The following is a 20,905-nucleotide window of genomic DNA, read 5'->3' as shown; positions in this document are numbered from 1 at the left end:
GTCCGGGCCTCTCAGTGAGATTAGCTTGAAACAGCGGTAGGGTACAAGCAGTGCTATGATGAAATTCAAACATCCATCTCTTATTTGGTGTGTTCTGTCAGATATGTCTTTGCTCTGAAGGCAGACTGAAGTCACTTCTCTGCCTAGATGCTGCTGGTCCCATAGCGCATTTTAAGAGGGCAGGCATCACTGCAAATTTTTTGGCCTTGTTTCATTGTTTGCTATAATGTTACATTTAAAACTAGTAAGCCATATAGTGCTAGCCATTAAACATGGTGGCAGTATGTGATTACAAGAATACTAAAGATGTGTGGGAAAGTAAAGGGAAATGGAAGGGTCAGAAGGGGCTGGATAAGTGTGTGTAGAGCATCCTTGTTCACTTTCACTCCTATAATGGAAAATTTTACACTTAGGACTACAAGACTGATACACTTGTGACCTATCCATGTTGCAGTTTAAAAGAAAAGCTTTCTTTTAGTGTCTGTAGCTGACATTAACTTGCACTGTGGTGGTTCACAGAGCAAAGCAATCTTTCTGTCTTGACTTCTTTAAGCAGTCTGATATAGCAACCTGCATGGAATTTACAGGGAGATGCACATTCAATAAGAGGAATAGTTTGAAGAAAGTAATACAAAATTATTCTGTTTGCATATAGCTACATGCTAGAGGACCTGCACCTTCTATGGATACATCTTTAGTAGCAGAGCCAGTTAACATACCTGCAATCATCTGTCCAGTTTATCGAGCTGTGACTTTTAAAGTAAAAGATTTCTTAGCTAGCCTACATGTATTTTAAACCAGTAAGTAGTATACAGTCACAAGGCATTCCAAAAACTTTCCATAAACCTAAATTATCTGTCTCTTACTCTGCTCAGTTGTTCCCCTCCTCAGCCCACACCTTTATTCTTTGAGCGATCTTCAGCCAAGCTAGTAGTTCTTTGGTGTGCAATTTAATCATCTGATCCCTCCTTAAATTCCTTTATTTCCTATTCCATAAGAGTACTCCCGTTGTTTTTTTCTTTTTTCTTTTTTTTTTTCCTATGGTAACAAGTGTAAAACAAGATATTGTTCAACATGTATGAAAATGAATAAATCTGACTTTCAAAGTAGATCTTATGTAAGTGCTGAAATTCAGCAGAATACCTGCAGGCTCCCCTGACAGTAGCTGCAAGGTCTCAGGCTCATTTGGAAAATTATTCCATGGAAAACCTCTTAATTGGCAGCTACAATATGTGTCACTAAAGTCTTGATATTTACCCTTTGAAAATAATTAATTTTACCTCTCTACTTGAAGCATTCTCTATACAGACACATTCCTGTGCTAGTGCAATAATCCTAATTAATTTCAGAGGGAAATTCACAATATTTTAATGGATATAAAAAATTCAACATAAGCAACTGAGCTACATTTCCATACTTGACTTTCTTAATAGCTTAATATTTCAAGTATCTTATAAACTGTAGTTAGCAAAGAGTGGTCATACAAAAAAGAATCTTCACTGTATTTCCCCCTTCAAAGCATTCAGAAGAACACAAGGAACTGAATATACTAAATGGGAAATAGTATTTAGGGAAAGATTAGGTGTGTTAAAAAATATTTGGAAGTCTATCTAAAAAATCAGCCCCAGATTAAATCTGGTAGTGTTATCAAGTAACGTCTCATGCTGTGAATCACTCATTTCACAGTAGTAACTTTCTATTGTTTTAATGTCTGAAAGTGGATCAAAAATCAGTCAGCTGAACTTTCCTGTACAGAAAGTTCAAGCTCTGATTTAATTAATCGTTGGACATCTCTCAGTTTTTAAAGTGTTAATTCATCTATGTATCTTCTACAAATTTTCTGAGAATCCCTGATTAAGCACTTAGATGGACTTATAAAATACCCTTTACTCTTTATTTTTCACTTAGAGTAAAAACTAGATCTAAATAGAAAACTAACAGCTCCATTTCATTAAAGAGTTCTGATTTCCTTCCAAATCTCAGCAATAATGAGAAAAACAAAACAAATAAAAAACCCAAAACAAAATAGGTAAACCAGAGAGAGGAATTTCAGTTTCCTCAGAGGGATATGCATGCCAATGATTAGTATGCCATGTTAACATTTAAAATTTAAAAAGCAGAAGCTTCTACATTCCTTTCCATTTTTCCCGGGTATTTAAGTCCATAAACACTTTGCAGCATCTATAGAGCAAGTCAGAGCCTGATAGACATGTTGGACCTATTACACATCTAAAGCATTATTATTCAGTTCTCCAACACCATCTGTCCAGCATCTGTCAATTCAGTGACCTGCTATTAGTCTAGATGGGTTTCTGTACAGAGAGAAATCCCAAAGTAGTGGTCAAAAAAACCAGTAGGGCACTAGATGACATCCAAAAGAAGCACTCTTGACCAAAGGGGCAGGATTGTGGGATACTAGACATATCAGGAATATGTGGGCCATCAAAGCTCAAGTTGATGGTTTGAATTGGAAAAGGCAGTGGTTTCAGTTTGCATTTATCACATCCTATGCATCCTTTATGAGGGTAGTGGGGCTGGGTGAGACCAGTCTCTTCTCTATCTACTCCCTTTCCTCCAAAAGCATAGGTAACCAGCTGACAAAAATTTGGCCAAAGTTAAGATATTTGAAGGACAATTTTAGTTTTACATCAGCTAGGACTTCTTAGTTAGAAAACATTTCATCAAAAGCTTTATGAGAAATTTTTTTAGCTTATTGTTTCATTAGCTAAAAGGGAGTTAAATTCTCCCCATTTTCTTCCTAACAACCATATTTATGAGAAAAGATATATATTGGTGCCATTTTTTTCTTGTACTATGTCATCAAAATATAGTACTGGTATTTTAATGACTTATATATTTGATATAAGATGGTTGCAAACTGTGATAGTTTGACCTCTCCATCACGCTAGCTTCATTTTATGTTGGTTCCTATTATTTATTGTCTATATTGTCAGAAACCAGATGATATGAAAATTCTAGCAAAAATTTAAGTAGGTATAAAAATAAGTATTTTATTAAAAATCTTTTAAAAGATGCTAACCTTTCATATTTTCTAGCATTGACAACAAAGGTTGTGATAGAAATATAAAACACCCAAAAGTAATTATTATTAGAGTATTCCTAAGGAAATAATTAGGCAGATACAAGGAAGGCTTAATATTTATCTTTGTATGTGTCCATATAGAGTCCAAAGTAACTTCAGTATATTAACCGTAAGATGGGAAAGCTGTATACACATTGTGCCTATAGCACTCTACTTAAAATGTGGCTTTCAGGTGGGAAACTGCTAAAAGGTGGGTAGAAGCAATATAGAAATATTACAGAAAGTATTACAGATATATCCAGAAAGAGTAAGCCTTCTCTAACAAAAAAACACCAAACCACAACCCTAATGGTTCCCTCGACACTGCACGTGCCTGTATAAATCACAAAAAGATCCTAAAAAACTTCAGAAGTGAAAGACACCTTAATAGTCAAACACTCATTCAAGAAGAAATTTATCACCTCCGTTATACTCTGGGTAACAGCTACTTGATGCACTGCCCATCATGCCCTATTTCAACCAGAAGGCAACACTTGAGCTATGAAGGAGAGAGTAGTCTGTGGACAGTGGCCAAGGTTTTACTCAGGATGTATAATGACTGTGAATCTGAAAGAAATGTGGCAGAGCACACTTCTTCAGGAAGCATGAGAGTTTTATGAGGAGAAAGAAGGAGAACGAGAAAACATGACCTTGTTTCATTAGTATCTGCATTTGCTAGATATTCAGTGTCTGCACCAGAAGTAGTTTGACTACTTATCCTTCTGTAGATAATGTAGGATGGCCTATTATAGATCATAACATATGAACAGATCTTTTACAGCCCCTGTCTTGCTGTGTCTTACACATAACATATTCATTGGCTTCAACGGGGTTCTTTCCTGAATAAAGGATGGCAGCTGTGAGGTTATTATTGAAGAAAAAGAATCTATATGCAAAATTAAAATGTCATAAAATGTGTAACTTTCAGTAATCTTAAAGGACAATAAGAACTCAAATAACCTAATTAATTTTACTATCTATCAAAGAAAGATTTTACCCACTGAACAATTCTGACCACTTAACTATTAATAGGTTTTAAATACTCAGTAACTCAAATCTGTAGTTAACAACTACAAAGAAAAAAAATAAGGAAGGCTTTTCTTCAATTAAATTTAAGCATATCAGTAAGCATTTCAAAAAATTAAAAAGGAATTGCAAGCAAACAGTGGTCAGGAATGCAGACCTTCACTTACAGCAATATGTGATAAATTTAATTTCAAACAGTGGTAATTCTGAAAAGAATAAGTTCTTTTGCCAAGATTTGAAATATATTTTTCTATGTAGTAACCTCCCGTCTCCCTTAAAATTTAGCATCAATGCATAGTAAACTCAGAATCAAAAAACTAATATGATTGTCATGCCATAACGAAGTAGATATAAATTTTTTGGAAGACTGCTTTCTGAAAGGATATAATAGAGCTATTTCCTATTGCAGAAACCACCCTTTAGCTGTGTTTACAGACAACTGTTTGTAAATTGCTGGATGCCAACACCCCTGGTTCTTTGTACAGTGCTAGACACAAAATTCTCTATCTTCAGCACCTGAACTTTGGCACACAAATACAGGATTGAGCTTCAATGGCTAATTCAAACTGAACAGAAACAAAGGTGTTTAACGCACCAAAGCACTAGATACATACTGAGACCTGTAATTGGGCACTGAGGTTAGAAAGGTTCTCCAAAGAAAATCGCCACAAACGTGAGAAGGAATTCTTGCACTAAATTGAAGTGCATTACATTTATTATCAGACTCCAGGAGTCAAAATTCCAGAAGAAAGTTGCTTTCTTTGACCATGATACAAGCGTAGCACATAAGGCTTTGAGTACAAATTTGATGCTTTGTTTTACATAAAAGATATGAATTCCAGAAGCAAAATGCACTGGTAAAGTTTTACCCACACACAATGATTAAATTCTTCGCAGTTTAATCTGTTTTCATTATGAGATTAATCCCATGCTCTGGCATCCTAATATACAGAGCTAAAAACTACTTTGAGTACATGCTTCATACAAAATTAGGTTTGATTAAATTACAGTTACTTGAAATGGACTAGTTATTCAACATCATCTTGCAAATAATGTCTGACCATTAGCTTCGTCTTAAAAGTAATTAGCATTTCATAACTACATGTTAAAGTTGGACCCACAAGTAATATGAATACTTTTGTTCCCCAAATAGATGGTGCAAAACTTAGTATTACTTTTTCAGCACTTTTCAAGCCCAAACTTTTTTTTTCCTAAAAAAGAATTATTATATTTGCTACAGTTTCATTAAACACAGAGTACAGAGATTTCTCTTATAAAAATATTAAATGTACAGTTTTTAGTGTTTAGTTTTTAAACAACATATTGCTTCAGGTGATACTAGTGTATATTATATACATTGTGTTTTTCCACACACATTCATCTGAACTTTGCCACTAATGACCTAAGCAGACACTAACAAATGGACTATGACAATGTGAAAAGATAATATCGACCTGAAGTGTGACAAGACTCCAGATTTCATTACTGAAGGTGGATCATTTCTTATAAGTGCTGGTGGAGTCACCTGATAATCAAAGTTGAATTTACAGTCCCAGTTCTAAAGGGCAAGAGGAGGGTGGAGAAACCTTATGCACAGTGTCTCAGAGGGATTCTTCTCAGACTGTACTGCAGCCACATGTAACTTTCACTTTTCTTACTGGGTGTAACAAGGGGAATTATTAGATATTCTCAGAAAGTGTTTTTGAAGTTCGGCGGGGGGTGGGGGGTGGGGGAATGAAAGTATGTGAATTAACAATTCTATAAATATATGAAAAAATAGATCATGATTAATGTTACCTTATTTCTCTAGATGCCCTCAAGCCTTTGTTCTGATGAAATCTACACCTGTTCAAATCGAGAATCACAAGAACTGCATATATAGAAGCACAATACCCATCAGAGCTTGTGACAGATACACTGTAACATGCTAAATAAGCTCCTCTTTACAAGACTGAAGTATCCCCTTCCTTTCATTTTCCATTGTCTTTAAGAGTACTATAAACATCATCTTAGAAACAACTGTGGAGCCTACAGGGCTTAATGCTATGTGTTTCACTTCACTGTGAATAAAGTTCTCAAGCAAGTTCAATAGATACACACAGACATTTTCCTAAAGTAAATAATAATAGTGATAACAGATCTATGGAGTTAAAAACATCCCGTAAAGCTCACACTTTTCCTTCACTTCTACATAAGTTTAACTAACTTTAGTACTCTCAGGTATCATTTATACTCCCTATGTCTAAAAGGCTCATTTAAAAGCATCATCGTTGATTTCAGTGTCTTCAAGAAATTCCTGCTTAAAGAATAGTAGTTAGCACAGCCTAAACGGAATGAGACAGCAAATCCTACATAAATATACTATAGTGAAATATGTTGAACCTTCAGACGCCCATAAATATAAAATGGCAAATACATAATTGGTGTATTAAGCATTTCTTGTGCTGTATTGCAGTAAGGCTTGGTTTGTGCCTTCAGGAAGGTATTTTGTCTCAGGAGCTTTGTTTTTATTGTTTTGGTTGGAATAATGCAGACAGCATTCCATCAGTCCTTTGAAAATCATTCCATATATTATACACAGTTTTAATCTGCTTTTGGGATTACCTCTACAAAGTAAAGGTTCTGATTGCATGATAAAAACTGAGAGATTTGTTCTTAAAGGAATTAATGGGAAAATAAGGTATACGGTAATTTCATTGCTCTGATAATTAATATATCACTTGCTGAAAGTTCAAGAGAAGCAGAAATCTCCATTATAAGAGTTTTGATAACAAAATTTAAAACAGAAAGCTATAAACTGTCCAGAGTATATTCTGAACAAGGCTTTACAGGAGAAACTGGAATTTTATAAACTAATCTTAATTACTTCTTGTAGATTCATCTGGCAGTATTATTCAGCTATGGGGAAAAGAATACAAATGGGTATGCAGACATGGCTGGAGAACAGACTGGAAAATTGGTGCACTTCAAAACAAATCCAGTGCTTCAGAGATATAGTGTAATCACAGAAGAATAGAGATGAGTGAGGTGTAACCACCCAAGTCTTTGTTTAGCACTGCAGGACAGTTTTGTGCACCATGCTGAGTGCCACACTACCATACTACAGCAATCGGAACTAGTGGTAGCTAAAATTGGGCTGGAGCAGGTGTACCCATATCAGCTCTAATCATTCCTGAACTGCAACGCTGACACACAGTTTATAATCAGAGGAAAGTGCATAATACTAATGAACTACAAATCTGATGAAGCATTTCAAATCCCATTTTCCTTCTCTCACTAACTGAGCAGAGCAACACTTTGGAAGTAGCAACAACTGTTTAAAAAACCATATTTCTTGCTCAGACAATATATGATCACTGCATACTCCTGTAAATAAGTTGTGCCTTTCTGTATTGATCGTGCATTTGCAAATTTTGCAAATCTCTAAACCTCTGAGCTGTAGCTGTGTCATTTAAAATTGCACAGATGTGTCTTTAGAACTGCAGAAAGTGCTGGGTCCTTTAAAAGCAGAAACTATCATTGGTTTGAGGACACCTTAAAATAGCAGAAGGCTAAAATAACAGAGCAGCTGATACTGAAAACTAAAGCCTAATAAACTTAACTGCCACCAAATAAACCTTTATAGTTGAACAGTACAGCACAGATTAGTATATTATTAACCATTAACCCTTTTCTTTTTTTCCTTTGTTTTGTCAGAATCATTGTTCTCACAGAATCTCTGTTCAAACTCTCTCAAGATTTACCAATGGCACTTAAAAGCATTGCAGCTAACAACCACCACATTAAGCAAATGGCATCAGAGAAGAAAGATTCCATGTTTTGATCATGACACAACAGTCAGTGGCTGTTGGTTGGATTTTCTCCATCGGAGATTTTAGTCTGATGGCTTATGATTGGCACAAGGCTGAGATTATTTCATGGTGTTTCCATGGATCATCTGAACCTGCCACATCTCATTAGCATTCTGTCATATCTCCATAAATTCTGTGAGGTTGAAGGCAAAAGGAAACAAGCGGAATGAGTTTCCTTCTCAAATAACCAAGCTTGAGGTAAAAAGCCACTAAAAATTCAATCACAATGGACGTTAGTTTTAATTAGGAATTTTCTCCATTACAGCTTAGTATAAAATTGTATTTTACTGTAGAAAACTCCTCAGTAACTACATGTTTACTTATCATCAAATGTTTAATATTTATGGTCTTGTTTCTTGCCTTATCACCACCCTGGATATTTACTAATGTGCAGAGTAAAACATTTGATTACCTGTGATGCTTTGTTAATACTTCAATGAAGTACTAACACAAATTAGTTCATATTTCACAAGCATATACTAAGCTGCACCTTGTTCCAAAAAAAGACTGAAGAGGAAAATTTGTTTTCTGAACCTTTATTATCTGAATTCTCATCCTCTGAAAAATTCCTAATGAAATAAAAAAGGATTATAGAATAAATTGTCACAGACATTTTTACTTTTTTGTGAATGACCTTGTCAAGACTTTCAACAAGTCTTTAATTTTTTGTAGTAATAGAAATATAATAATAGATCTAAAAATAGCAATACATTACTTTGGGCTTCCTGGGTAGATAGAAAGCCTAAATTTCTGGTTTTAGAAAAATATTTGGCGGAATCACTTTCATAAGAGAATATGTGTTTTATAGGTTGGATATTAGGAAAAGGTTCTTCACCCAGAGGGTGTTGGAGCACTGGAACAGGCTCCCCAGGGAGGCAGTCATGACACCAAGCCTGATGCTATTCAAGAAGCACTTAGACAACACCCTCAGACACATGTATAATGGTTTTAAACTAAAGGAGACTTCCATTTAGACTGGATATAAGGAAGAAATTTTTTAGAGTGAGGGTGGTGAAGCACTGGAACGAGTTGCCCAGAGAGGTTGTGGAGGCCCCATCCCTGGAAACATTCAAGTTCAGGCGGGATGGGGCTCTGAGCAACCTGATCTAGTTGAAGAAGTCCCTGCTCACTGCAAGGGGGTGGACTAGTTGACCTTTAAAGGTCCCTTCCAACCCAAAGTATTCTATGATTCTGTGAAATATCTGCTGGACTAACTAAGCATCTTCCTGTAACTTCTGCATTGCAAGTCACTCTAGAGAAGATATTGTCTCTATATGAAAGTATGTGCGCTTTTGAGAATGTAGAATAATTCAAGTGAAGAAGTCACCTTATAGCCTTTGAATGAGATTTCTGCATACAGAACACGTGTCTCAAGGGCTATGTCTAAACATCATGTGGACAAAGCTATCTCAATATCGGAAAAGGATTTTTAAAGGTTTGCTTTTGGATATAAAGCACTCCTTGAATCAAGAAGTTGGCTGGAATGAAGAATGAAGCACTGGCATGAAACTAGCAGGGAGACAAGGCAACTTGAAAAAAGCTCTCCTAAAATGGTCAAGGAAGCAGCTGCCTGTGCTGAGAGTGTCAGGAGGACTGAGAGCTCCAGCTGCCTTTTTGGTAGCACAAGGCAGCTACTGCAGTGACTGGAGGAGGGCTGGCCTTGGCTCCTCTCATCGTCCCATTTGCAACTCTACAGTTTGCCTTTGACTTACAACTTTGCACCCTTCCACCTAGGCACCAGGAGGCTACTGCAGCAATGATTTTCCTGTTGTTGTTCTTATGGGTTGTTTCATGCCCTAGCACCTTAAAAATCCTGAGACAGTTCAGTCCTGATGAAAACTACATAGCTACTATGGCAAAAGAGTTCCAGAGGGAAATATGCTATACTGGAGAGGATCCTCATCTGTGACACACCCTGTTGCTTATTTTCCCGTCTGGCCACTGGAGACGGTTTAACCTCTATCTCCTTTGACTTTTCACAGAGCATGAATCTTACCTTTAGAATCAATGCATTCAGCTATGGATGCTCCAAATACAGCTTTGTGCATATAAGGCTGTCTCAACGTTCCTTGCACAACCCTTTCCAGGTCATAGCTGATGTGGTCTCTGACCCCTCACACAAGCTATTCCTTAACTGGACATAACTATTTTGGAGACTACCCAGTCTCCAAATTTTGCACTGAAATGCAAAAATGCATTTCAATGTAGATTTCAGTGCTCCTTTTATTGCCTCTTCTATGTCAGGCTCAGTGGCACAGAACAAGGGCCATTTGTACATGCAATATAATAGAAACATTTTGGCATTTTGGTTATATTAGCTAATTGAAATGCAGTATGAAAAAAAGAAATGCCTTCAGGTAGTTAAATTCAGCTTTCTTCTTTCCAATATTTCATGAGTAATGTCCTGTGGGATTATAACTTTTTTGACCTATTTTGAAGTTCTTAGGCTCAACTTTAAAACATTTCTTGACCACTAAAAAAAACCTCCTGGGCTTATGTATATTACTTAAAGCCTTTAATCTTTCCTGTTTTTTCCTGTGCTAAATTCTGATAATGGTTGTCTGAAAAGCAGACACAAAAGCAAGACAGATGTATTAAACATATGGTTATCAAGGGAGCTATTTACACAGCAATAATTATCATGTGAGGTTAGAATTTTAGTTCCCCATCCTTTTTTGTGTTGATTTATTAGTTTTCATGACAGATTTGAGTATGAATTATCATATAAATTAAGAGCCTACAAAGTTTTCAAATAACATTTGTACCCAAATATCATCAATAATGTCAGAGAATTTGCTACATAACTAACCAGTTTCTCTAAAATAGAAATATATAGAGTTATCCATTTGCTGGTGTCTATTCTATACACTTGTTTAAGCCTACACAAATTGATAATTTCATTATTATAGCATTTAGAAACCTAACTGCAATAGATAATTCCCATTTGCTAAGTGTATGCCATAAGAGGTCTACATTCATATATGCATAATGGTCTTTTCAGTGCATAATGCCAATGTCGCCTAGTTCTTTGCAAAACACGTGCCATCCTTTCTCCAGCTCAAGCCAAGGACTGTCAGGCTGCCATAGCAGATTCCCATAACAGCTTCTATTCCTCCAGCCTTGGGCTTATATACACACATACAAGCTGTTCTCTCCTCCATTTCTGAAGGCATTACTTTCACTTAATTAATGTAACGACAGCTTCAAAGACCCTCACCTCCACCTTACAATTCATCTGCCTACATGTGGCTAGCCCAAATGCATATTCTATGGAAGCAGATGGTTTGAATCTCCAACTATTCACAGGCCTGTCTGCTGAAAGAGCTCATTGTAAGCTGCACTGTCTGCCACTCTTGTGCCAGGATGAATGTAAACATTTCTATACATAATCCTGCATGGTTTATTTTAATAAGCAAACACACAGGATTACAGTAGTTCAGCTTCTCCCATGTAACTCCATGGAAATTTGGGGGAAATGGATGAGAAAATAAAACAAAATGTTGCAGGGTTTTTATTCAACAAAACTGCTGCTCTGCATCTCCTGCGGTAATTTGGAAGCATCATGCTCCTGTTCTCTTCTGTAGGCCAATAAACAAAGGGAATGGGGAAACAGTAAAACAAAATTACATCTCATGTGAAACATCACAACAGCAATACATTTCAGTGTTGCCTGAAAACTACAATCTCTATGGATCATTTACTTTCTCTTTTCATCAATCCTTTTCAATATACTGTTAGTTGCATTAAACCCAGAAAATATGTTGAAAAACAGTAATATGATATCATGTATCACTGTGCCAATGCAAATCTGTAGTGGAAAGGCTGTGAGAGGATTTACTAAGTACACATACAGTGCTGATTATCGACTAATATATAACAATTAAATAGCAGTCAATTAAAGATTTGACAGCCAGTTTATCATAAATAGTTGTGCTTTTTTACAGGATACACTTTTTTATATATATATAATGTAGAGACCTTAAAATATTTAGGTAGCACTGTAATTCTTTTCTGCTATTGTTGAATGAGGATTTGGGGGGGGGGGGGGGTTGGGTATATATATTAACAAAAAATATACAGTGATTTAATGAAGCACACAGTGAAACTAATATATTGAGCTGATTCTTTTATAGTGATAGAAGTACTCTCAGGCTGAGTAAATGCATTATGATCTCATTTTAAACTTGTAGCAATATAGCAAACACTCTGTTGGAGTGGTTTTAATTTAAAGTCCATTTTTGAACTCTGTGGACTATTGCCACAGAAAGTAAATATGCTTGTCATTAGAACTAGGCAAGAGTTTTTCTGTACAGAGGAATGATGCTGTACAGAAATTCCTTTATTAGGTGAATTAAAGTTGGATGACATTGAAACTTGTTTGTACTCAATACATTTGCTAGTCACCTGTAGGGATTTTGTTTCAATAAATCTTAACAGTTACTTTTAAATGGAATATAAATTGCATTAATGCATTTTTATATCACACTTCTTACTTTTTTTTTTAAAAAAAGTAACCCCAAATTTCCATGGAAAGAGGCTAATTTTTGCTCCTTGAGACAAGTCAAAGGAATGTCTTTGGGAAGATTTAGTAATTAGCTAAACAACCTACCTAGAATCCAAAATTAATTCAGAAATCTTCAATGAAGGAACAGAAATATTTTTCATTTTACTGTGAAGTGATATAATTTGTCAGAAAAATGGTAAAATATCAACTAAACTGAATTTGACTCTAACTACAGTGGTTTTGAACTTCATTAGTTAATTATTAATTAACAACATAATTCACAGGACCCACTGTTGGGGTAACTTGTACTGCCCATTCTTGGCCAAAACCACCAGGATAATGATAGCTAGCAAGGTAGAAAAGTGAGTGTGCACTGTCTGTGTGAACAAAAACTGTCTGAGAAGGTATTTGCCCAAAATTGATCAAGACGATCACCACTATCAACTAAATTAAACAGTAGCCAGGAAATTGTACAGCCAGCTTTCAAAGGAGAAGTCAGCTTGGAAAGAGGTATAAAAGTAGGATGAAAATTTGTAAGAGTGGGGAGAGATTATGGAGTGGGAGCAGCAGCAGCCAAAACCTGTTTCTGACATGCCAGAAGTCATCTTGCTGGTGCCACAATCACTGCATAGACCAGACAGAGCATTGTCCCCACTGGAAGCTGCAAATAGCCTGCATCCAGCTGCTGCGCTGACAATTTTGCGGGCTGCAAGGAGGGCTGATTTCTCATGGCATATGTATTAACAGTCTGTAGCCAGCAGCATACAAATAAACCTGGAGCATCCATGTCTCCAAACTTGCTTTCCCATAAGGGGGAAAAATGCTTGTTCCCCACATGTTCTCTGGGAGAGGGAATGAACATGTTTCTCTGGATGGTGAGATACCGAAACTTTGGGGAACTGCTTATAGAAGGATGTTTTGTACCTGTTTATTGACATTTTGTATTTTGATTCATCTGTTGGATTGATACTATTGGTCCTGCATGTCTACTTCATTGATTGTCAGTTAATTACATGCCATTAATAAATCAGTAAACTGCTTCAATACTGTGAAATGAGCAGTTTTTCCCCCTGACAATCCATATATGGCTAAACTTACACAGTCCAATTAAGATTCAAGTACCTGAAAAATTATACTCACGTAGTATGATCAATTAATGGGCAGTGGTTTTCTTGTCCAGGGTAGAGATTTGCCCCTCTTCCAAGTTCCCACTTGAATATGTTTGTGGTATGGATGGAATAATTTTGTGGCATCTGCTCCAAGGCTGGTTGATACCATCCACACTGGGTTTTATCTTCAAAGTCACAGACTTCCATAACTTTAGAGAAGAAGAGTGAATATCTCATGTTTATATAAAAATTGGAAATCGTTAATTGATGTTATGATAAACAACATGTCAATAAAAAAATGATTCAATTTATAGTATCCATGAATATTTACACAATACTAGCATGCATAGTTTTTCTTCAATAGATAAAATATCAATTATATTTTCTATGGTTTTTTATTACACAGTTTTTAATTTGGAGGTTATAGCAACTCTTTTGCATCTCAGTATCTACCTTCATATGTGTTCTGACCAGCTTTGAGATCATTGTAATAATTTGTGGTGTGATATACATTAAAATGCATGTAAAATTCAGCAGCTATGAATCTGCCATCTCCTGCATAGTATTTCCTTCAGTCCTGTAGACTGATGACATTAGCAACTCATTGCACAGTGTGTACAAAGTCCATGACCAAAACTCTAAAAAAACAAATCAATATTTCAAACAGTCCCCAGGATACCTGAAAGCCACATAATAATGCAGCTATTTGGAATTGGTGTCAAATACTGAATTGTTATCTTACTAAATAAATATGCAGCAGCCTGTGTAACTGGACAAGAAAACTGAGCTCACTACCATCCCTCGCTCACAATACATCTCCCTGTAAGAATATTTAGGGGAAAGAAACCCACTTATTTTCCATTTCTGTTATGAATATTTATTCTCCAGTATTCCTGAAATCCTGAATTCCAGTTTTCCTGAATATTTTGCAAAAACTTTGTCTAGGTGATGCAAGATGAGTCCTGTCACTCTCTAGAACTTTGAAACAGATTATTACAGTCAAGATTATTATTACAACTGCTGTGAGAATTGTGTAGGGAAACAAGAATTTATTTTAACCACAAAGCTCAAATGCTATTGTAGCTGAGGTAACTTCTACATCAGAAATCATAGTGCATTAGGAGAATGTGCCTGATCCTTCCTTCTTTGGAGGCTAAAAATGGTAGACTAAGGAGGGAGTGAGTTTTGATTTATAGTTTGTATATCTCCAGTAAGGAAGCAAACTGCAGCGAGCGTGATCTCAGGAGTTACCCATATAAAGGTTTGTGATGTTTCCTGAGAATGATGAGTGGCATAGTATTAAGTGTTTATTCCCCTTTTTTAACATGCTTTATAAATGTTATGTTTCAAATGCCTCTGAGAAGGGTAATACCTCCCTGAGAACATATTTCTGCCCTTAGTCAGGACATACTTAACTCCTGTTCCAGCACTGTCATTTGAGTGATAAATTGCCCTCATTGCTGTAGTGATGGGAGACTTCAGACAGAACAAATATGTAAAGGTGTATTCTCCACAGTATTTATCTCTCTCAGAAGGAAAGGATATTTTACAGGATAATGTAAATTTCTGAGGGGAAAAAGAAAAGTTCTATACAAAGGACCCTGCATTATTTTTCAGGGCAGAATTTCAATGGTTGGTGTTTTTTCACGCTACAGGAAATTACCCAGTGATATTGAACATATCAGATTCATTTCTTCCAGGGTTCTTCCCACATAAGAAATAGACAGAGGGGGTCTCATGTTATTTTTGATCATTGAGCCCTCAGCCCTGAGAGAAGTGATTGAGTTCCCTAAACAATGTGTAATGAATGCAGAGTTTTGACCTTGAGTGAGAATAGTTTGGCTTGCAAAGGCTGATGAGGTCACTGTCTCTAGATGTCTGTCCTGCTCATTAATCAGATTTGGTACAGCAGTATTTTGAGGTACTGTACTTTAAGGCAAAACAAAGTCATTGACAGTTTCTTCTAAAATACTATAGTGTGAACTGCTGCAACTCAGAAGCAACCAACAAATATCTTAGTCTTCTACGGACAACATGTGGTAACCCTGTCCGTTGTCCCAGTTCCAGTGTTCCTACCTCACTATCAGAGGTTTAGGAATTTACAGGCCAGAACTCACTTCTGTGTGGAGTAGTCTGAACTTCACAGTCATTGCTGATGATGAAAATACTTTGTATTAAAAAAAATACCCAAACCCCATATTCATTTAAGTAGGTAAGATGTGAACCCAAGTCTCCCTGATGTGCACCCCAGACATGAGACTGTAAAGTAATTCTCTCTTCCAGTCTGGACTAGTGAACATTTGAAAAATGTAAATATGTCATAGGTCATTTAATTTGAGAAACTATGCTTCCTTAAAAAAAAATTGTCATCTATAGCTACCAACCACTGGGGAACTGAGGATTCCTCCCCCCTCCCATTTCAGTAGTAAGTTGAATTGGAATGTCAAGTCTGAATCAGCCCATTAGAAGGCAGAAAGTGCATAACATCTCAGATTCCCACATTAAGAGAAAAACGTTATTATTTTTTTCTGGGGAAAATCACAATAAAAAGAGCATCTAGGGGCTGATATGAAATTGCAAAGGTAAATACAGAGTAGTTAAAGCAATGTGTCTAACAGCTGCAAGCTAATAAGGTAGCAAAGTACAAGATTTAGTACACTCACCACAAGCTGATTCATCAGACTTATCAGAACAGTCAGGTCTAAAATCGCATTTCTGGATCATCTGGATGCAATGGCCAGAGGCTGTACAGACAAACTCCTTCTCTGTGCAGTTGTTAATGGGGAGTGTGGCAGGAACTGAGGTTCCTGAAGTAGTTGTAGAGATTGTTGGTAAGTTTCCTTTGAAAAACAAACCAACAAAATGTTGAGCGATGGAACCAAGGCATTCTAGTTTTGTAATGATTTCTCCCCTTGCTACTCCCACCCTTTGTCAAGGATATGGCTTTACTGGAAACATGCCTGGGTGGCCAGGCTGAATGACTTAAATGCTGCCCAGCAGGAACTGAATTGGACATTTCCTCAGTGGAAAGCACGAGGCTGGTCATGCTAACCAACCACCATTCTTACAATCTTCGACACTTGCAGGAATTTATTTACATGTCTTACCTGTCATTAAGTGAGACTTTTCAAAAACCTAATGCCATGGAGACTGACAATCACAAAACTTAATTTCCCTGTGAACTAAGGCTAACATTATTCCAATAATAATGGATCTGTTTTTAACACGTCGATTACTGCAAATGACTGGAAATTACTAAGTAACCTTCTTACCTTGTAATTTCATAAGTGAAAAAATATTTTTTTCTCATTAGAAAAATTATTCTGAGGTCACCATCTTGTTCCACCTCTTCCTTTATGTTTCATCCAAACTCATTACCTCTTCTTTCAAATCAATTGTCTTTGCCTTTCCTTCTATTCTTTGCTATGCACCTTTCTTCAGGCACATTCTCATTTCTTGAAAATCCTTGCTATTATTGTCCATAAAAGGAATTTTTATTATATAATCGCCTCTTTAAATTGAATTGTTAGTGAAATTATTAGCTGTAGTGCACAATGCACCTGAGCAATGCACCTGAGTTAATTAAAAAGTACATGTGAAGACTGTATGGAAAAAGTGTCTGGGACAGCAAGGAATTTTTTTCCCCCTGAGGCCTGGAGCACTAAGACTGATACTAAATTCTCCACAAGCAGAACCCATTCCTGTTTCATAAGGTAGAAAGCACATCTATAACATAAAATAAATTATACTCCAATTGGATGATACTCCCATAATATCTTAAGGCTCAAACAAAAGACTTAGGGGAAGGAACATTTGAGGGATTAATTGCATGCTACAATAAATGCATCTAGAACTCATAATAATAGCAAAGACCTTATTGGTCAGAAATTTTTAAATATAAATGCCACATTCAAGTCTCTGCTCCTAATCCACTGGAACAGGAGAAGAAGTTTTGAAGTAACATAACCTTCATGACACCTTAAAAGAAAGGAAAAACTGCTCCTTTCTGTCTTATGAAATAATTCATTTTCTGTAATTGATGAAATACCATGTCCAGAGCAAGCATCATTGAATAGCCTTTGGCTAGGGTGTTCAAAGGATGCATCAAAGCAGCATGTTCGACATCTTTACTATTACCTATGAGGGACTTTACCACCAAACTATCAAGCCCATCTCTCCCTGGTCAGTATCCAGCTATCTGAAGTGGAACAAGAGCAACTGGGCAGCTAGTGCTTAATTCTAGGGTACAGGGACGTAAGAACCCTGCTTTTTTCCACTGATCCAACTTGCGTTAAATATGGTGGAATATGCCATAGCTGTTGACTATTTTGCAGGGTATTCCCACAGTCTCTTTGACTCTTTTTTGGCTGTTGGGATTTTTCTATGGTGTGGAGGAAACAAAACAGAGGCAGGACCCTGGGGTGTCTCAAAAATTGCTCTCAACACTAAAAGCGTTTTTAAAATGTTCAGAACACAAAAAAACCCCTGTTTCCTATTCAGCTCTGTCCACCATTATACTTGAGTATTTTTGTTTATCTTTCCACACAAAATGAGCTTTTTTTTTTCTATTTATGGACTTTGAAACTCTGTCCGTCTGTACTTTCCAACTTTCTTCTTGTTTATTTTTAAAGCTTTTTTCATATCTCATGTGTAAACATGTACGGATTTTCTGGTTAGTTCTTTTAAGGTTTTCTTCCTTGGGTATAAGGCATTGTACATTAACTGAGTATTAACAAAGTCTTTATAATCAAAATGTTAGAATAAATGTTGTACACTGTATAAACTTGTTAAAATGTGAGATAATTATCTGCAGGAAAAACATGCCATATTGCCATATACACTTGATATTCCTATTAGACCTTATTATATCTACAAGAAATCTTTGGAGTAGCAGAATAAAATGCATCTGCACTAGGGTGTTTTAGAGTTAGTGCTAGGGTACTAGTATTCAGTCACTGTTCTAAATTTTTTGCTGTTCTACAGCCCTATTATGTACATCAAGTATATATAACATTGTAATGTCTGCTGCAGCTAACACTAGTCCTCTTAAAATCCCTTCTGTGATGAAGTGGCAGGTCTGGAATCTGGTGTCTTGAAGTACATTTATTTTGTGGTATATTATTTTACAGTTCGGTAGACATTGTACTACCCTTGGTAGCAATGGCTTTTGAGGACAAGCTGCTCTGTCATCTCAACTGTTTTTATGCTGTAATGTGAGAGCAATTGGCACAGTAAAAACATTCAGAATTATTGGGGGAGAGGCAGAAGGCTCTAATAAAACTGAGTTTGCTGAATGAAAGGTCAGTTTATTAACACACAGTCAAGTGTCTTTTTCCTTCTAGGAATCAAGGTCTCAAAGAGTTTGGAAGCTACACGCTTCTTACTGAGGGTCTCTTTTGGACCTTAGGTGAACAGGAGAAACTATTTTGTGCTGAAGGCTGGATATGAGGGTCCGAGGAGCAGGGAAACAAGTCTGGATTTCCTTGTCAGGCAAGAGTTACAGTTTGGCCTGGATTTTGGTTTTCCAATCACAATATTTACTAAGGTGAGCGAAGAATCAGCTCACAGCTAGGAGATGTATACTTTAACTGTGTTCTTACCATTATAAAGAGTACAGCCAAGAAAAGACATATCATCAAGTCCAATGTCTCCAGTGAAACCATCTCCTACGGTACCTTTCACCAAGATCTAAGTAAACAAGAATTACAAAAACATTTTTCAGTGTATAGTAGACTTCCACTTCTCATTAAATATTTCATATCAACTGATAGAGGAGCCATTTACCATGTTTCACATTTAAAATGAGATAATGAGATTAAATTTGTTCTAGGGGATATATTCTATTTAGTGACACTTTAAGAAAGAGACTAATTATTATCAGCTTTCACTGGTGGTCACATTAATCACGGTGAACCATAACAGAATGGTTGACTTCACAACTGTCTAAATCCACTGAAACATCATTGTGATATAAAATGATGGGAAGACATTGTCATAAGTGGCATATTATGATTAGCTCCTTTAGTACTTGTTGTAATAACATTAACCATGATTAATTATAATAACATTTGAGTGAATAAATTATATACCCTACCCTTATACAAATCCCACTGTGGTGAAAAAAATTAAGCAGGTTAGAGATGTGCTATGGAACCTTTGAAAGAAAAATATTCTACTATTTCATTATAGCTGCCAATGCTGTATACGCTTACTTTCTCCTTATTGTCTACAGCCAAGGAATGGGAGAGGACAGTATTTGTGAAATACTCTCCAGATGACTGAATAAGCCTCTTTAATTATGACTGTTGCTGAATAGTAGAAATCCATACAAGTGATTAGAAAAAGATGTAGTAAGAATTTTCTTAATGTAACTAATTCATAAATCCCTCAATAAAACAAAGCTTCCTCAAATCATACATTAAAAAAAAAAAAAGATAAATGCTTTTGCTGATCCAATGAAGCTCAAATGTTAAAGGTATTTTTTTGCCCTTTTTTTTTTTTTTTTTAATACTTATGCCACATCTTACACACATACACACGCACATATTCAACCTTCCAGGTTATTCTGGAACGTTGCATAAAATTACAAATGTGTTTTTCACCGTTTGTTCCTCAGTTCAACAGACAACTCCTACAAAGGAAATAAGTATAGATAGTGGCAAAAATACTGCAACAGTGCTTCACAGTACTGTTAGTTCTAATATTTTTGTTGTAATTTACTTGCAATTTTATTTGCAAAGAAAGCTTATTTTCAACAAGTAATGAAGCACTGCTCAAAGATGCAAGGCACTTTTGGGTAGAGAGGTGTCTCGATTCTTTTGGTCAGATATCATTGATATTTTGGAAATATCCTCACATCAAATGTAATTTAAAAAAAAAATGCTTTCATTTTACATATCAATATTTCTTTTATTCTATAGTAAATGAAGTCCTGTAAAGAATTTCCAGTTTCAGAAATCAGCACTGTGTACTAAACAAGCTTCTCAGTAACTTGAGGGAAATAAGAGAATTCATCCAGACAGTAAGAACTGTTGTCAACCTGGTACATACATGGAGCTTTTAGAAGTTACACTTTAAATTTATTATCTTGTAACAGGAGCAAAACGTATTTAGGAGGTGCAAGGAATGGCCTTAACATTGTAAAAGTAAGAGAATAATATCAGTATTAACAGGTTAACACTGACAAATCTGCTTCTGCTATTCTAGTGCATGTGAATAGCAGATTTATGTCTGATGCTGACATCACCACAGCAAATAAAAATTATTATGTTTCATTTATAGATTATGTCCATTAGACAAAATAAATGAGCATGCTAAAAGGAGATGGATATAC

At 36.0% G+C, this 20,905-nt stretch overlaps 1 protein-coding gene across 1 annotated transcript in view; it reads right to left on the bottom strand.

Moving 5' to 3' along the window:
- The window catches only part of MALRD1 (MAM and LDL receptor class A domain containing 1), a 314,254-nt gene that overhangs the window by 176,259 nt on the left and 117,090 nt on the right, over positions 1-20,905 (bottom strand). The window contains exons 20-22 of the mRNA XM_064441822.1: positions 19,173-19,260; positions 16,236-16,412; positions 13,604-13,781 (exon numbers count right to left, since the gene is read on the bottom strand). Of these exons, the coding sequence (XP_064297892.1) occupies positions 13,604-13,781; positions 16,236-16,412; positions 19,173-19,260 (443 nt within the window). The remainder of the gene's footprint in view (positions 1-13,603; positions 13,782-16,235; positions 16,413-19,172; positions 19,261-20,905) is intronic.

The sequence above is a fragment of the Phalacrocorax carbo genome, chromosome 2 (assembly GCF_963921805.1).
Source record: "Phalacrocorax carbo chromosome 2, bPhaCar2.1, whole genome shotgun sequence".
Classification (NCBI taxonomy): domain Eukaryota; kingdom Metazoa; phylum Chordata; class Aves; order Suliformes; family Phalacrocoracidae; genus Phalacrocorax; species Phalacrocorax carbo.
Note: the sequence above shows the minus strand (reverse complement) of the source record. Positions and strands in the feature narration are given on the sequence as shown.